A 16,095-nucleotide genomic window follows, 5' to 3' on the forward strand; every position below is an offset into this window, starting at 1 on the left:
CCAAATTGAAAACAAAAAATGCGGTTGTGTGCAATGCATGCAAGGCGGAACTTGCCTTTCACGGCAGCACAACCTGCATGCTGGAGCATTTAAAAAGGAAACTTCCCGGAGCAGGAGCAGGAGAGAGGTGAGTGTTCTCCATCTAGAGCTAACTAACTAACTTAGCGGTAAATCTTTTTATGAGAGAATGCAATAATAATAGTAATGATAATAACAACAATAATCATATAATTACAGTAATGTTATTATTTGTTTTGCAAAGTATAAAGCTTTGATCGAGCTTAGGAGTCAAGCCTGTTTTGATTATTATAACACTATTAGGTATTACATGAGAGGAAAATGATTATAAGAGAGGGACGTTAAGTGATAGGAGTCCTTTATATTGTTCCACATTAATGACAACTTACAAAAGGAGATATTAGGAAGAATTATATAATATCTGAATTTCTCTTCTTGTCATTTCATTTGTAGTGTAAAATTATTATTTTTAAATAATTTTATTTTTCTAATAATTGTTTGCAAATAAATATTTTACCATTCTATGTGTCCTGAAGTAAATGCACCTTTTTCGTTTCAGTTCTAAGAAAAGCAGTGGGCCTATTGATGACTTTCTTTTGAGGAGGAATTCTTGTACTCCTCAGCAAGCCGCTGCTCTTACAGAGTCAATTCTGAACATGATGGTTAAAGACATGAGACCTCTCTCCATGGTTGATGGCGCAGGCTTTCGGGAAATGGTTTCTGCATTCCACCCTGGATATATCCTCCCATCAAGAACATACATTACAAGCTTAATGGAACAAAAATATGAAAAAACCTGTCAAAAGGTAAACATACACCTAATGTAGAATTGCAAATACATGTTTGGGAACAATCTATGTTAACACTTTACAATACGTTTCATTAGTTAACATGAACGAATAATTAATTGTATTCTGCAGTATTTATTAATCTTTGTTAAGGTTAATTTCAACATTTACTAATACATTTGTTAACAATTTAAACATTGTGATCTAACATGAGCAAACAATGAACTGTATTTTTATTTGTTAACAAAAATGAATAAATACTGTTACAAATGTACTGCTCACAGTTAGTTCATGTTAATTAATACAATAACTAATGTTAACAAATGAAACCCTGTTAAGTGTTACCCAATCTAGTTTTTAAACTAAACACACAGTAAAGATGACTGAACAACAGATTAACCATTAAGAGAGTTAAAATTAAGAATCTTAAAAAAAAAATTTCAACTAAAATCGTCTGATATCTTTTGAAAGGTTAAGGAAACTATTCAGGAAGGAAGAAGTTTCATTGCACTGACAGCTGACATTTGGACTAGCCTTGCAACAGAAGCATACCTTGGTGTCACATGTCACTTTATCACTGAGGACTGGAAAATGAAGACTCTCACACTGGCAACAATGCCTCTTGATGAACGACATACTGGTGCCAATATAGCAACATGGCTGGAAGAGGTTGTCGCAAAATTCAACATTTCCGTTGACAACATCAAAGCAGTCGTTCATGATAATGGATCAAATATTGTGGCTGCAATGAAATTGCTGGCAGAGAAACATAATTGGGTCTCTGTCCGCTGTGCTGGACATACACTTCAACTTATTGTCAACAGTTCTCTGAAAGACACCAGCATCAGCAAAGCGTTGTGAGCTGCAAGGACTCTGGTGGAACATTTTAAAAGAAGTGAGTTGGCCATTACTAAGCTGAAAGAAAAGCAGCACCAGATGAACACACCAGAGCATAAGCTCATACAAGACATTAGTACCCGATGGAATAGCACCTATTTCATGGTGGAGATGCTGCTGGAGCAGCGCTGGCCCATTACGGCCACACTTTTTGATCCTGAAGTGACACCAAGGGGCAAACATTACTTTGATTTGAAGCCTGATCAGTGGTCACTGCTTGAAGAGCTGACCCAGGGCCTGCAGCCTTTTCAATGTGCCACTGAGTTTCTTAGTGGACAAGAGTATGCAACACTATCATGCCTTCCTCAACTTGCAAAAGGGCTACAGAGGTCTGTGCAGCAGTCCCTTAGATTTGAAACGGCACCTGGAAAAGCCTTTTTAACCAACGCTTCTAAAGAGTTAACAGAGAGGTGGGGGAGTTTCTGCACTTTCTTCAAAGAGAAAGACAACAAAGTTCTTCTGTCTGCAGCCCTAGATCCAAGATTTCGAAAGCTCAAGTTTATGCCTGCTGAACAGAGAATAGAGGTTCAAAGCACCGTCGAAGTCCTTGCAATGAGATCCGAAAAAGAGTCCTGGAAACCTACAGAAGAAGGGCAGCATCAGGGTGTCATTGTTCCAAGGAGAGAGGGAGAGTCAGCGCTAGAAAACCTTCTCCAGTCTGACACGGACAGCCTCAGTGAAGAAGTGGAGTCGCATGAGGACCAAAAGATTCAGATGGTGAGAAAGGAAGTACAAATGTACTTCTCAGAATCACAAATACCCAAACAAGAAGATCCTCTAGGATGGTGGAAGGAAAATGAGGGACGTTTTCCTAGCATGTCAAAGCTTGCAAGATCTTTTCTATGCATTCCTGCCATATCCACTCCAGCTGAACGGATCTTCTCTGCTGCAGGAAACATTTGCTCACAAAAAAGAGCAAGCTTGTCAAGTGAACACGTTGACATGCTGACCTTTCTCCACTTTAACTCGGCACTTAATTGACAATCCAAAAAAGACAGTGCTTTTTTTTCTTATGTTACTTGCTCTTTTTCATTAAACTGAACTGTTGTCATAGAAATGCTGCTTAATGCTTCTGTCAAGAGATTTGTTTACACATGGTTGTAATGTACCTGATTTATTTATTTATTTTTATTTGTATTTAAAAGTTTGTAGAGAGTATTTGTGTGATTCGAGTTGGACAGAATCAGCAAACTTAAAGAGAGTAACCAGTTGGTTCAAGTTCATTAAAACAAATTTCAAAAGCTGAATTGTATGGATTTTATTCATTACGTAAATTATGTATAACTCAATGTTTTAACTAGTTGCAAAAGCTGAATAATCATTAAAAACTTACCGATTAGTCATTGAAATAATAGACGATTAGTCGATTAATCGGTCTAATAATCGTTAGATTAATCGACTATCAAAATAATCGTTTGTTGCAGCCCTAATGCAATGCAATACTGAGATTGAATTAATGCAGAAAGTACTTTGAAAAGTAAAAGTTCACTTACATGTATGAAGACAGATATAAAAATAGAAATTCAGATGGGAATATTGAAGCAGAGGCAAATGTATACTTTAGACATACAGATATAAACAGATATGTAAACTATCAGCATTAACTGAAGAGGTTTTGTGCGCTTGTGTTTCAGATGCTGGATTGTAAAGTGCTTCACTGCAGAAAATCTCCTCATCATCCTGATAACAGAATTACAGATTCATTCATTGATCATTTAACTGAATGTCTGATCTCTTCTTCTTCTGTTCATCTCTTCTGGATCTGACGTCATAAACCAGAACAGCAACAGTAGCCACGCCCACCAGAGCAGAGACGACCAATCGGATCACAGCTTCAGTAAAACCACAGCAGCAGAAGGATTCTGAGACAGGATCTGTAACAATAAAACAGAATAATGATTCATCACAATCTATCAAACAGAATGTGTTATTCGCTCTGTGTTTACTCAACTACAGCAAATCATGAAAAAGTTCATTTGTGTGGATCAGAGAATAAACAGCTGATGTACCTGAACACTTGTGACAGACATCAGTGTTGAGATGTTGTGTGTGGTTTGTGATGGAATTGTTCAGCACACAACTGTAGCTGTAAGAATCATCCAGACACTCCAGAGGTAGAGAGAGTCTGATGTTGAGATCAGACACACTGATGCTGTACAATAAACTCTTTCCTTTGTACCAGGAGAGACTCACATGTGTCACATTCATCACTGAACACAATACAACACAATCTGATGATGAAGAACATTGTGAAGAGACTCTGGAGATGACAGGAACAGGCAGACGAGCTAGAAAACAATAAATAATGAATAAATTAAAGAAACAGTAAATAAGTCGGCTGTTTTATTTGTCAGTTTATATTCAGAAAGTAAAATTAAAGTATTAAATCACACACTAAACACAATCAATAATGTGAGATAAAAGCTTCAAGCATTAGAAACATTAAAAATGTTGTATTTTTACATTAAAATGTATGTAGAGATGTTCAGCGTCAGTTGTTCTGTACTCACCATAGACAGTTATATAGAATATATGGAGTTGTTGATCACTGCTGGTTTCAGTCACTTGATAAGATCCAGCGTCTGAGCTTCTGATGTTCTTGATGGTGAGAGATCCAGTCTTGTGAAGCTCGAGTCTGTGTTTAAATCTCCCATCAGGTCGTCGATCATCAGGTAAGATCATACTGCCAGAACTGAGTTGAGCTACTTCTGCAGCTCCAAACTTCCATGTGATCCCCTTCTTCTGATGTTCAGTGAGACTCACAGACAGAGACACAGAATCTCCTTCAGTCACTGACACAGACTCACAAAACACACCTGAAAAATACACAACACTAATTAAAACTCATTTAAGGCTCATCAGTTCACTGTGTCATGTATGAGAACTGCTACTGCCGCTGAAATGACAGTTACTGACAGCGTGTGTAAAATTCATGCACTCATTTCAAGTTTCACAAAAGTGAAAGAAGTGAAGTTATAAAACACACTTGACTCACCCAGCAGACTCCACCAGCACAAACACAACATCACTGCAAACATGTTCTCCAGCAGTTTCATATAACACTCCACAATTCTGAGAACTGATATTGAAAACAATCAGAAATGTGATATGAATCTGCTCCTGACACTCTTGAGAACTCTGATGAAGGGTTTTTAATGATAAAACAACAGATGAGCTGAAGATGGAAGTGTTTTTCTGTTTAGTGATCACACCTCTTTCAGTGCAGTGAAGAACACAATGATACTAAAAGATTAAAGATTTAAGATAAAACCAAGATGACACATGGGACATTTAATTGTTTTTATGAAACACTCTGATAAATGTTAATATTCACAGATCTCATGTGTGTGTGTGTGTGCGTGCGTGCGTGCGTGCGTGTGTGTGCGTGCGTGCGTGCGTGTGTGTATATTTGTCATCTTCATTACAGAATGCAGTGTGAGCGCCCCCTGCTGTCCACATTAAACCACTTACAGCTGGACTGACATCTAAACCACATGTAATGCCTATAAGATTGAATTCAATTCAAAGTTACAAACAATCATTTATATTATGTATTTACACTACATAAATATGAGCTTTAGTTCCTTCTGTCATGCTGGTTTTCTATAATGACGGCCAAACAGCAAAACTTGAAATTCAGGTGGTAATGCAGAGAATAATCGGAACCTTCTTAAAATAAACTTACAGAAAAGACCGGTCTGATCTACACCAATAATATTCACTGCCACCTTCACGAGACTATTTTTTATTTTTCACACTTAAATATCATGCCACAATACAGAAAGAGAAAACTAATTATTTAATTGTTTGCAAGACAAACTCATAGAGTTGGACAGGATGATTTTGATTTCCTCAGAAAGAACAATAGAGAGTGTTTTTCATCTGTCTAAACAAGGCAATTTAAGAGAGAAGCATTAGCATCACTAGTCCAGCAGGGGGCGGTAATGCAGCTCTTTAACCAGCCGCCATTTTAACACCAGAAGTCCAGCGCTGCCTGGCCAAGTTCGCTGTTTTTACACGTTTAACCACTAGATGGCGCTACAGACATCACTGCAGGGCCATAACTTTGAGCCCCATGAGGACAAACTGCAGTTTAAAAAGTCATTAATTAATCCGCATTTCATATTAACAATGTTATGAGCAGACGTTCAGTTGCTGAAGACTGTAAGTTCCTGCAAACACCACAGTGCCTCTGAAAGGCCAGTCATGTTGGGAAAGCTTGAGAGATAAAGGTCAAAGGTCAGGCCTCCTCTATACAGCCTCTGACGGTGACACAAACACTTCTCACATCACTCCACATGAGTTTTCCACAGCACTGAACAGTCTTGAGCTGGTGAGGGATCACAGGCCCTCATAAAGATGCAAACACTAGGCCTACCACTAGGTGGTTTTGGAGAAACAGGACTGACCCTTGACTGAGAGCTGTCTGTAGCCTACCAAGCAGCTATAAAAAGCCTGCGTTCTAATGAACAAAAATACAATCATGTGATATAATGTGTAATGTGAATATATACTAGGCCTCAGTTGTGCTGTCAAATCCACTTATAATATAAAACAAGTGATGTGATATAAAATGTTTTTATGATGTTCTTTGAGGTTATTTTTCAGATGGTGTGCTGTTTCTCACCTCTGTTCTCTCACATTAACACATTAATATCAGTAGAAATGATCTGTCAGTGTCTCTTGTCACTTTGAGATGCTGAAGACTTCAGTTTTCCATGAGATCATTTCTCATCAAACAGACACGCAACACATTTACCACAAACACACTTCCTCTTTCTTCTCTGCTTCTTCTTATTTTTAGTTTAATTTTATCTTAAAGACTGCATGAAAATAACGTCAAATCTCCTCTCTGGGATTTTAACATAGTTTTGTTAGTTCAGAATATGTATTTAAAGGCTACTCCATTTTTTTGACACACAGCGTTAGGGATTTAAACAAACATCTATTAAACATTAATTTCGAAGGTATCCCATATTCTTATATCTCATTATCACAGAGAATTGAATGTGATGTGTTGTGACCTGGAGGTGTTGGACTGATAGCAGGTGACTGAGGTGGTTTGTAGGTTTCAGTGAGATATTAACCACTAAACCACAGACCTGAATCTGCTTTCGACAGTTAAAGAACCAAAGGAAAAAGAATATCTGAAGATACATGAATCTCATGAGTTTCAGTAGCCGCCATGAAGATGAACATCTGTGAGATAAAGATCAGCAGAAGACGTGTGTGGAAAATGAAAAGAAGAACTGACAGGACTCAAGTTCTCATATTTATTTTGGTCTTCGGGGGTTTGTGGTCGTGGTCAGTTTAGTCTTCACAGATCTGCTGCCGTCGTCTTTCACACAGAATGTGTTTATCACGCTGATGTCCAGACAGTTTCATGATCAACTGTGACTTTAACACCATGAGTCTAATGTCATTTAAAGTTGAGAAGATACTTTAAAGTTTGTAATGATCAGGGACAGCCACTGAATATACTGTAAATGTTTATAATTTTTATTTAAAAAAAAATGAATTTGGGATTCTGGACGGTTCGAGTTGTTTTCTTTGGCCATTCAATTAATAGTACAGAATATCTTTAGAATTAAAGTTTGGGGAGCATGTGTGAATTTCTTGGGGGACAGAGTTCTACCTCAAATGTAGAGGATTTCCATTTTAATTCATATATATTTATGTGTGACCTTTCTGACATAAATATGGTGGTATATTTTGCATCTACAGATTAAAAATATACAATATGTCCCCAACTAGAGTAGAAACCTTTCTCCCTCTCCTCCTCAGAAGTAGTAGTGATGGCAATCCCTTACAGAAAAGACACATGAATTTCACATGTTTTTCACATGTGATCACATGTATACAACGTGTTTAACATGTGCAAAAAACACGTGTGATCACATGTGAAATGTGTGTTTTTGGAACATTTTTGTGTGAATTCCATGTGAATTCCCACGTGAAACCCATGGGATAACATGTAAAAACCCATGGGATGACATGTGCAACATGTGGTGCATATGTTATCCCATGGGTTTTTACATGTTATCCCATGGGTTTCACATGGAATTCACACCAAAATGTTCCAAAAATACACATTTCACATGTGATCACACGTGTTTTTTGCACATGTGAATTTCGTGTGTCTTTTCTGTAAGGGAAAGTAGCCATGATGTCAAAGGCCTTAGAGGAGGCGGTCATTTTGTTGGTGACCTCAAGAAAAAGCAGCCGCCATGTTGCTGGCCACTTGAAGGATGAGGCCCTTGTACTCTTTCAATAGACTAGTATGACCAGCATAGTGGACTGGGATGCCATGCCAACTCCCAAACTTTGAGGAAAATTTAAAGACAGACTTGGATCATTGATAAAGAGAAGACAGCTGCTTGCTGAATCTTGCTGAATTAATCTTTCTGGGCCAAACTTTATACAACAGGGAAGAAAAACAAACAATATGCAAGGAACAACGAGGACACAAACAACACCAGTCAAGAAACAAAAAAGGTATATATAGGACATTTATCAGGGCTAACAACACACAGGTGAAGACAACTATGGTGGGGTCACTGGAGCCCTGTCCACACGAACACGGGTATTATGTGATAATTTTTTTACAAAAAAATCAGCCAATTCATTGAATTAAGGTTTACCTTTTTCTTAGTCACTCAATTCAAGATTATTTTTTCTACCTCATTGCCAGATTTTTTTCGCTTGTTTTATGCACAAATTCCCTGAAATTTCATATTTTTTGACTAAAAACAAGACTTATTTTCTTAGGTCATTTTGCTCATCAAGAAAATGCTTCTTGATTCAAGAATGTTTAGACATTTTTACTGGAAAACAAGAAAAAAAGACTAAGTAAGAAAGTCATTTTTTGCAGTGTATGTTGTCATGCCGGAAAGAGGAAGATGTGTGTGCGCTCTCTAATCGTTCTCAGAACATTTATTCTTCAACACTAACAGAGTAAAAACAGAACCACAAAAACAGTGAAAAAACAATGAAGCTACAGCTGAATTCTGGATCAGACAAGCAAATGTCTGTTATTTTATGTCAGGAATGAAACCAAAGAATGTGTGTGTGTTTAATTGTACAATACAGAAAGATGTACCATATGGAGATCTGGATTTTGTGAAACTTAAATGCTCTTTTATACAATCAATAAATTGCTAAAACAATAACCTCAGGAATCAACACACTATAGAATATCATTTATTTACAACAACAACAATTTCATGACATACCATATAACTAAACACAACACTTTTAATAACATTATATTTACAAATGATTAAAACCAAATTGGCATTTGAACATCGTTTCTTTCCTTGAAACCGAAAGTAAACGGGTTAACATAACATTCACTTTTCAAAACCTTATAGCAGTAAAAACTGATTGCTGATTGCAGTATTCTGAAGCGACTAAAAGAAGGAAGCAGTAACATTTTATCAGACAGCAGATGGTTTTGCTCGCCAAGAACAGCCCTAGCTTTTTATAAAACAGATAGTTCAAAAACATTTAATAACCCAAATACTGTACATGCCTTTATTCTTGCTACACTGATTGACAATACTATTTAGCTAATTGTAATGTTTGACATTTACATTTCCAGACTAACAGCAGATAAAAACACAGCCCAGATTTGATGTAAGATTTATCATAAGAATCGTATAATGTTAAAAGTAAAAAGTCTGTGATATAAAAACAATTTAAGGTTTTTACTGTCATAAAAATAACAACAGTCAAGATTTTAGAATGATCTGCTCCCACATCATTCATGTATGTTTTAATCAATGCATCTCGGTTATTCTGTGTCATTCTGTAAATATTTATACATGCATTTAACAGTTTGCCTTTTCTTTATGATTTAAGTATTTCTTTCTCTAAAAAAGATTGATCAAAATCAAAGTATTCAGCCAGGGACTCAGCATGAGTTGACAAAAAATAACCCATTTTTATTATACAAGTATCTCTCTTACTATATTATCTCAGAAGAAATGTCAATATATGAAATTTGCTGTTATGGGGCTGTTATGTGAAATAAAGATGGAATCCCTCTATATTCTGAACTGGAACTCCGGCCCCCTTTACATTTACTCAATGGACTCAGTCCCCCCAAACTCGCCCCTATTTCCAGCCTCGAGTGTCCTTTTGAAATTTGAGAAGGGGGTCATTGATTATGTATTTACTCATATTGTAACTAGAAAGCCCAAAACAACACTTAAAATGTGTTTTTGTTAAGATAAGAGGTTTGGACAACAAAAGGGTGACAAGAAATGTCAAAATTATAATTGTTGTATGAACTAACAGATATTTACTGTAACCTGAATGTCCAATTACAGAGAGCTTGTTTGATCATCTTCTCATGACACCTGCATACACCACTTCATCCTCCACTGCACATCTCTGACAGATAGAAACACAAACATGTGTTAACATGGTTATATAAGTTATATATCTATGAAATTGTTTAAAAATTATGACAATAAAAAATGAATAAAAAGCACAATTAAATCTAGCAGACTTTCTTTTTCTACTTATCTCTCACATTTTCTCTCTCTCTCTCTCTCTCTCTCTCTCTCTCTCTCTCTCTCTCTCTCTCTCTCTCTCTCTCTCACAGATTGTCACTTTGGGTTTTCTGTGAAATAACTTAACAGTGTTTGTTTAAGCATAATCATAAGGTACCATGGTAATGGTATGTATGTCCTCCATTTTGTTGTCAGCCATTTTGTAACCATTGTGTTCATATGTGTCTCGTTACCCTAATGAGTTTATCCTGTGTATTTATGCTGCGTTCCAGACAACTTGGATTTCGGGTATTCCCAACCTCAATCCCAGAAGTAAACGTCTGGGACGCCAAACAAAGTCGGTCATCTGACTTCTGAACTCGGGGCAGATCCATCAACCCCGACCTCAGTGAGACGTGTCATTTGACATCACGCCCAACATGCTTCCAGTGAGATTAGTGCAAGGCTACAGTATGTGACAATATAAAAACACTTTCAAGTATTTTCACAGCACGAAATGATATGAAACCACATGAGTTTTCCCAATGAACTCAAATAATGAATAATCTTTAATGTGCTGTGACTCGTGATTGTCTGGAACGCACTGGGGTTGGATATTTAATAAAATAATATCAGAAATCTGAGTCGTCTGGAACGCAGCACTATACCCCTGTGTTTGCTCTGATTCATGGTCTGGTTTTGTGCCTTTGTGACTGTTCTGCATTGTTTTTTGCTCAGAATTGGATTCCTGTTAGATTACACATAGTAGTTTAGATTGGTTTTGTGCTGATAGATAATTCTGTCTTTCAAACTATAAACTTTAACATTATAGTGTATGTCTATAGATTTGATGTCGCACAGATATCAGATTGTTAATGTAATCCAATTGGTCTGGCATTATATTTAATGTGTAATTGAAAACATGTCTTGCCTCCACCTGTTTGTCAGCCATCTTATTTTGTCGTGCCCTTCATTATATACTCAATACTCAAATTGATGCTTCCTCAAGCTAAAATATGTGTTAAACTTTATTTTAACTTTTTGGATGTGCAAAGTCCAAAATAATGGTTATTTTCCATTATTGTAATAAACAATTAACATGTAAACTAAATAAATAAAACACGTCTAGAGCTTTTTAAGTACAGAAGATTGTAGACACACAGATTAAACAATATACAGCTAATCTATCGCTCAATTTACATTTATTCATTTGGCAGACGCTTTTATCCAAAGTGATTTACAAGTAGGAGAGCACATAAACATTTTGTCTACACGCTAAACAGTACCGTTAGTTCACAAGGCCATTCTACTAGGATTAAAGCTGGAGTCAGCAAAGGAAAGAATGAACAAGATGATTTTTTTTTTTAGACGGACAGATATAGGGGACACACACAGTGAATGATCTCACCTGTTTGTGTGTTTGTCTTTTATAAAATGTTGGATCTGCGTATGTGATCTCCTCTTCACCGGACTGATCTGCTTTAACAATAATGACAGAAGACAGAAATATGTTTCAGAATTATTTACACTTTTCTCTAGTTTCTGGACAAAATCACAAGTATCTGCTGTAATGCACACTTGCCTTCTTGATTTGTTTTTCTATGTTTTCTGTAGACGCAGAAGATCAGAAGTGCAGTTACAATCATCAGAGATCCAGCGGCACAAGAGAGAGGGATTATATAACCTGCAAAAAGGTCTGATACTCGATCTGATGAAGAGTTCACTGTAATTGAGAATGTACAGTAGATCTGATCTTAGATTAGTGAATAAACACTAATAATCACATCTGATGTACCTGCACACGGCTGACAGACATGAGTGATGTGTAGATGTTGTGTGTGGTTTGAGATGGGATTGTTGATGACACATCTGTATGTGTTTGTGTCCTGATATTCCACCTCCAGAGGTAGAGAGAGTCTGATGTTGAGATCAGACACACTGATGCTGGAGTGTACACGGCTTTCATTATACCAGGAGAGACTCACATCATGTGACACATTCATCACTGAACACAACACAGAACAGTTTGACACTGAAGATGAAGAACATTGAGAAGAGTCTCTGGAGATGACAGGAACAGGCAGACGAGCTGAAAACATTACATACAAAACTTGTGTACTTATATTTAAAATGGAACTACTGCATTAGAGAAACAAATGTCTTAAAAATGCATGAAAGAACGGGTAAAAATGAATCTGTTTGTCATTACAATGTTAAAATCGTTCAAAAAAGTTATTCTTTAATATTGTGAATAATAATGACGATTAAATTGAACATTTATATATACGTATATAAGAGGATAAATTCAGGACTCACTATAGACAGTAATGTTGAATATCTTGTTGAGTAGCTCCTCGTGGTTGCTGGTGGTTATTTGATAAAGTCCAGAGTGTGTGATTCTGGTGTTTGTGATGGTGAGAGATCCGGTTTGATCCAGCTTCAGTCTGTCTCTGAATCTCCCATCAGGTCTATAAGCATATAACTTTATTGCATTATTCCCATCCTTGATTTCAGCTATGAGACTTTTATTATCTGTGGGTCCAAACTTCCATGAGATTCCGTCTTTCCTCTGTTGTTCAGTGATATTCATGTGGAGAGTAACAGACCCTCCTTCAGTCACTGACACAGACTCAGAACCAAACACTGCTGAAAATAAAACAAGAAGAATTATACATCTGATCATTATGTGGTCGTCTTGCAGGCAGATATTTATATCAACACAAGCGTGTAAAGTTGCAAACATTTTCTCTGCTGTAACAGTTTCAGTTAGTGAATAAATGACTGAAGTTACTTCATTGGAGGAACATCATTTTGATGATATTTAAAAATGTTTCAACACAAAACCAAGATGATGAGATGAAGAAACAGATGCAATAACAGATCCACTGATATATCACACAGTTTACATCAGCCTCATATTGACTGATTTACAATCACCAGTGAAGTTAGTAAAACACACATCACTCACCCATCAGACTCCACCAGCACCAACAGAATAAAATCACATGAAACATTTTCTACAGGAGTTTCAAATAACTGTCCATAAATTACATGAAAACATAACAGATGACCTGGTCCTGACACCAGAAACTCTGAAGAGGCTTCATCTGACGAGAGAAGTTCTGCTCTGTAGTGACGTGCTTTAGTGAAACTCCGTGGACAGTCTTGGACAGTCAGTATAGTCCTACCTCTTTTTTCTTGCTGACGTCATGTGGTGAAGAGTTGTTGTTGAGAGGGAGAGAAGGAGCTTAACGTTTTTGATTAAAGATTACAAGTGCAAATTATTTTTTTCACATAATGGTGTGCACGGATAAATCATTTATAATAATCACTGCGACACTGTGTAAAACACTTAGAATTTTCCTGTTTGATTTCATGGTGACTTTAAACGTCACGCCCATTGGCCCTGTCCCAAATGGCGCACTCCGGTCTTGAGGACCTCCTCTGAGTCCACACTTGGTGACGTCAGGAAGTGCAGACCTATAGGGCACTAGGCACGAGTCCACAAGGGTACATGGGAGTGCATTTTGGGACAGACTTGAGGTCATCACGCCGGAAAGAGCAAGCGGTGCCTTCTAATCACTCTCGTGCTACTTTGTTGTCAATCGCTGATCAGTCTGCGCAGCGCCGCGTGAAGTCGACCACACTTGTTGTCCCATTGAAGTTATTTGGGAGAACTGGGACTGGAGCTGCCGGTTTTTATTGTTCTGTATTTTATATGTTGATATGCAACCTGAGCATTATGCAATAGATACTTATGTTTGTAATGCATTCATTTGTCATGACGTGAATGCAACTGCTTATGTATATGTATTTATTTGTATACAATATTCTTCTGTATACACCTCTTAATATGCATATATGTTGTTATTTAATATTTCTCTATAATACAGAAGCTGTGTTGTTCAGCTTTACAGAGCCCAGAGACAACTAGATATGTAGTAGATAGAACTACAACAAAACATGACTTATTACCTTAAGTAAGAAAATGCACTGCATTCAAAGTTTTTATTCTTGAATAGCTGGCTTATTAGAAAATAAATTAGCAATAATATGAATAAGTAACCAATTAATAAATTAATTTAGAATTTTATCAAAACATACATTTAAAAATGTATCCGTCATGTTTACGTACATGTCTGACATCCACGACACTCCTCCCGTCCGTTCTGTGATTGGGCGTTCGCAAGGATTTCTGGGTAAGGGACTTCAGTGGAGTCCGCATCAATGCGGGCATTGCCGAAGACCGCATCGAGGGCACAAAGAAGGTGCTCGCGAGCAGACTTCTGAGTGCTAAAAAGACAAATGGGACACCCTACGGAATCGTAGAATTGACGAAAACGCGCACTTTAAGTCCACGAGACCGCAAGTCCACATGAAGTGCGCCATTTGGGACAGGGCCATTGTCTTATAAACAGAAGCTAGCAGAGCGCAAAATAAGAGCACAATCAGCTTTCAAGGCTGACGTGGATGGGTGCACTTTGGTTTAAAAAATATGTCAGTAAGTAATGAATTAGACAAATAAATGCCTTTTGACCCACTCAGTCACTTGACTGTTGTGGTGCTTTACACAAAAATATTCCAATGACTAACAGTGACACGTTCATTGATTCATGTGTTTATTGTGCATTCACTGATGCGCACCTGGCGTGTTTAGTGCGGATAAAGCAGGGGCTTCGTACTGGCCACGCTCATTGTTGGTCATTTTTAAACATTATGCACCGCAACAGCCAAGTGACTTTGCATTTCCCACCTTATTCCCCTATGCTACGTACTAGTGGGTTGCCCACCACAGTTTGGGAACCTCTGCTCTAGAGGTCCATGCATCGCACATCAGGGCCATTCTGCAGAGATAAGTGATACTTACAGCAGGGATCTCCAACCCTGCTCCTGGAGGACTACCGTCCTGCATACTGCAGCTCCAACCCTGCTTCAGCACACCTGTCTGTAATTATCAAGCAACCCTGAACACTCTTGATTAGCTGCTTCAGCTGTGTTCAGCTTGTCAAGGCAATCTTGAATACAACAAATAAAAAATAGATACTTGGCTTGTCTCAAAGAAGCAAATGCATATGCATGTGCGCTCTCTTTCTCTCTGCTAACTGCATATACAGGCTCAGGCCTGTGATACTTGCTCTGAAAAGTCATTTTGGAATTATTAAGCCACTTTAAAAAGTATTGCAATATCATATTGTGACCTGTGCATCGTGATATGTATCATTCCATGAGGCCCTTGCCAATACAGAGCCCTAATGCACACCCTAATGTGTAACATTACCACCTTGGGGTGTGCATTATTTTCTAAGAATTCAACGGCCCGTAGCCAGTTATTTAGTTATTCAACTTTATGTTATCCATGAACATGATTTGTGAGTCTTGTCAGATTGATTTCCATCAGCAGTGTAGCTGAAGACTTCAACTCCTATCATTCTATATCCTTCACATTGTCATTAGCAACTCCTTTGTTATTGTTTTGCCTCAAGTGGTGAAAATTACATTTTGTGCGTTTTACTTTTCTATTCACAATACCTTTTGAATTTACAATGTATGTTTATGTCTTGTTAGTGATCGATGACACAGAACACACTTTTCATGTTTCAAAATGCGAGATGCGCTGCGCAGCTTTTTCAGTTGACTTGAAAACAGCAGTGTGCAGCCTTTTTTTAAATGTTGCTAGGCAACAACTGAAACAGCTGTCCTGTCCATAGATATGAATAACTAGATGCCACATTAGCATCTGTTTCTATGGCGTAGGTCGTCCGCCATATTGGAACAGGGCGGGGCCACTTGTTCTGTCTGGCGCTCTCTGCATTTTTCATTTGAAATTATGTCAACGCATCAAATAAAGCTGCGCGTTTCAAGGAGTTTCACTGGGATTTTAAAGCAACACATCAGTG

General features: G+C 37.6%; 2 protein-coding genes across 4 annotated transcripts; both read right to left on the bottom strand.

Moving 5' to 3' along the window:
• Positions 1 to 3,341: 3,341 nt before the first annotated feature.
• On the bottom strand, positions 3,342 to 4,829 carry LOC130550826 (vascular endothelial growth factor receptor 2-like). Its single transcript, XM_057328323.1, has 4 exons — positions 4,699 to 4,829; positions 4,214 to 4,519; positions 3,713 to 3,991; positions 3,342 to 3,577 (listed from the first exon to the last, which is right to left on the bottom strand). Exons 1-4 carry the CDS (start codon positions 4,757 to 4,759, stop codon positions 3,408 to 3,410), a joined length of 816 nt encoding a protein of 271 aa, XP_057184306.1. The 5' UTR covers positions 4,760 to 4,829; the 3' UTR covers positions 3,342 to 3,407.
• Positions 4,830 to 8,933: 4,104 nt separating this feature from the next.
• Positions 8,934 to 13,312, bottom strand: LOC130550824 (natural killer cell receptor 2B4-like). 3 transcript variants are annotated; one of them, XM_057328322.1, is made up of 6 exons: positions 13,167 to 13,312; positions 12,515 to 12,844; positions 11,994 to 12,287; positions 11,781 to 11,806; positions 11,607 to 11,674; positions 8,934 to 10,097 (listed from the first exon to the last, which is right to left on the bottom strand). In XM_057328322.1, the coding sequence occupies exons 1-6, from the start codon at positions 13,210 to 13,212 to the stop codon at positions 10,055 to 10,057; spliced, it is 807 nt and encodes a 268-aa protein (XP_057184305.1). In that variant the 5' UTR covers positions 13,213 to 13,312; the 3' UTR covers positions 8,934 to 10,054. The 3 variants fall into 3 exon arrangements, with proteins under 3 accessions (XP_057184305.1, XP_057184304.1, XP_057184303.1); XM_057328321.1 differs by having other exon boundaries at positions 11,781 to 11,882; XM_057328320.1 differs by having other exon boundaries at positions 11,781 to 11,921.
• Between the last annotated feature and the right edge of the window lie 2,783 nt (positions 13,313 to 16,095).

Source organism: Triplophysa rosa, unplaced genomic scaffold (genome assembly GCF_024868665.1).
Source record: "Triplophysa rosa unplaced genomic scaffold, Trosa_1v2 scaffold438, whole genome shotgun sequence".
NCBI classification, from domain to species: domain Eukaryota; kingdom Metazoa; phylum Chordata; class Actinopteri; order Cypriniformes; family Nemacheilidae; genus Triplophysa; species Triplophysa rosa.

What these genes read in the sequence shown, in the direction of transcription:
- LOC130550824 (XM_057328320.1), bottom strand. Translation starts at nt 13,212, where the DNA reads ATGTTTCATGTGATTTTATTCTGTTGGTGCTGGTGGAGTCTGATGG. An exon ending in ATTCAACATTACTGTCTATA is followed by an intron (nt 12,288 to 12,514) that starts GTGAGTCCTGAA and finishes TAATGTTTTCAG; the next exon opens with CTCGTCTGCCTGTTCCTGTC. An exon ending in TGTCTGTCAGCCGTGTGCAG is followed by an intron (nt 11,922 to 11,993) that starts GTACATCAGATG and finishes TCTCAATTACAG; the next exon opens with TGAACTCTTCATCAGATCGA.
- LOC130550826 (XM_057328323.1), bottom strand. Translation starts at nt 4,759, where the DNA reads ATGAAACTGCTGGAGAACATGTTTGCAGTGATGTTGTGTTTGTGCTGG. An exon ending in ATTCTATATAACTGTCTATG is followed by an intron (nt 3,992 to 4,213) that starts GTGAGTACAGAA and finishes ATTGTTTTCTAG; the next exon opens with CTCGTCTGCCTGTTCCTGTC. An exon ending in TGTCTGTCACAAGTGTTCAG is followed by an intron (nt 3,578 to 3,712) that starts GTACATCAGCTG and finishes TTATTGTTACAG; the next exon opens with ATCCTGTCTCAGAATCCTTC.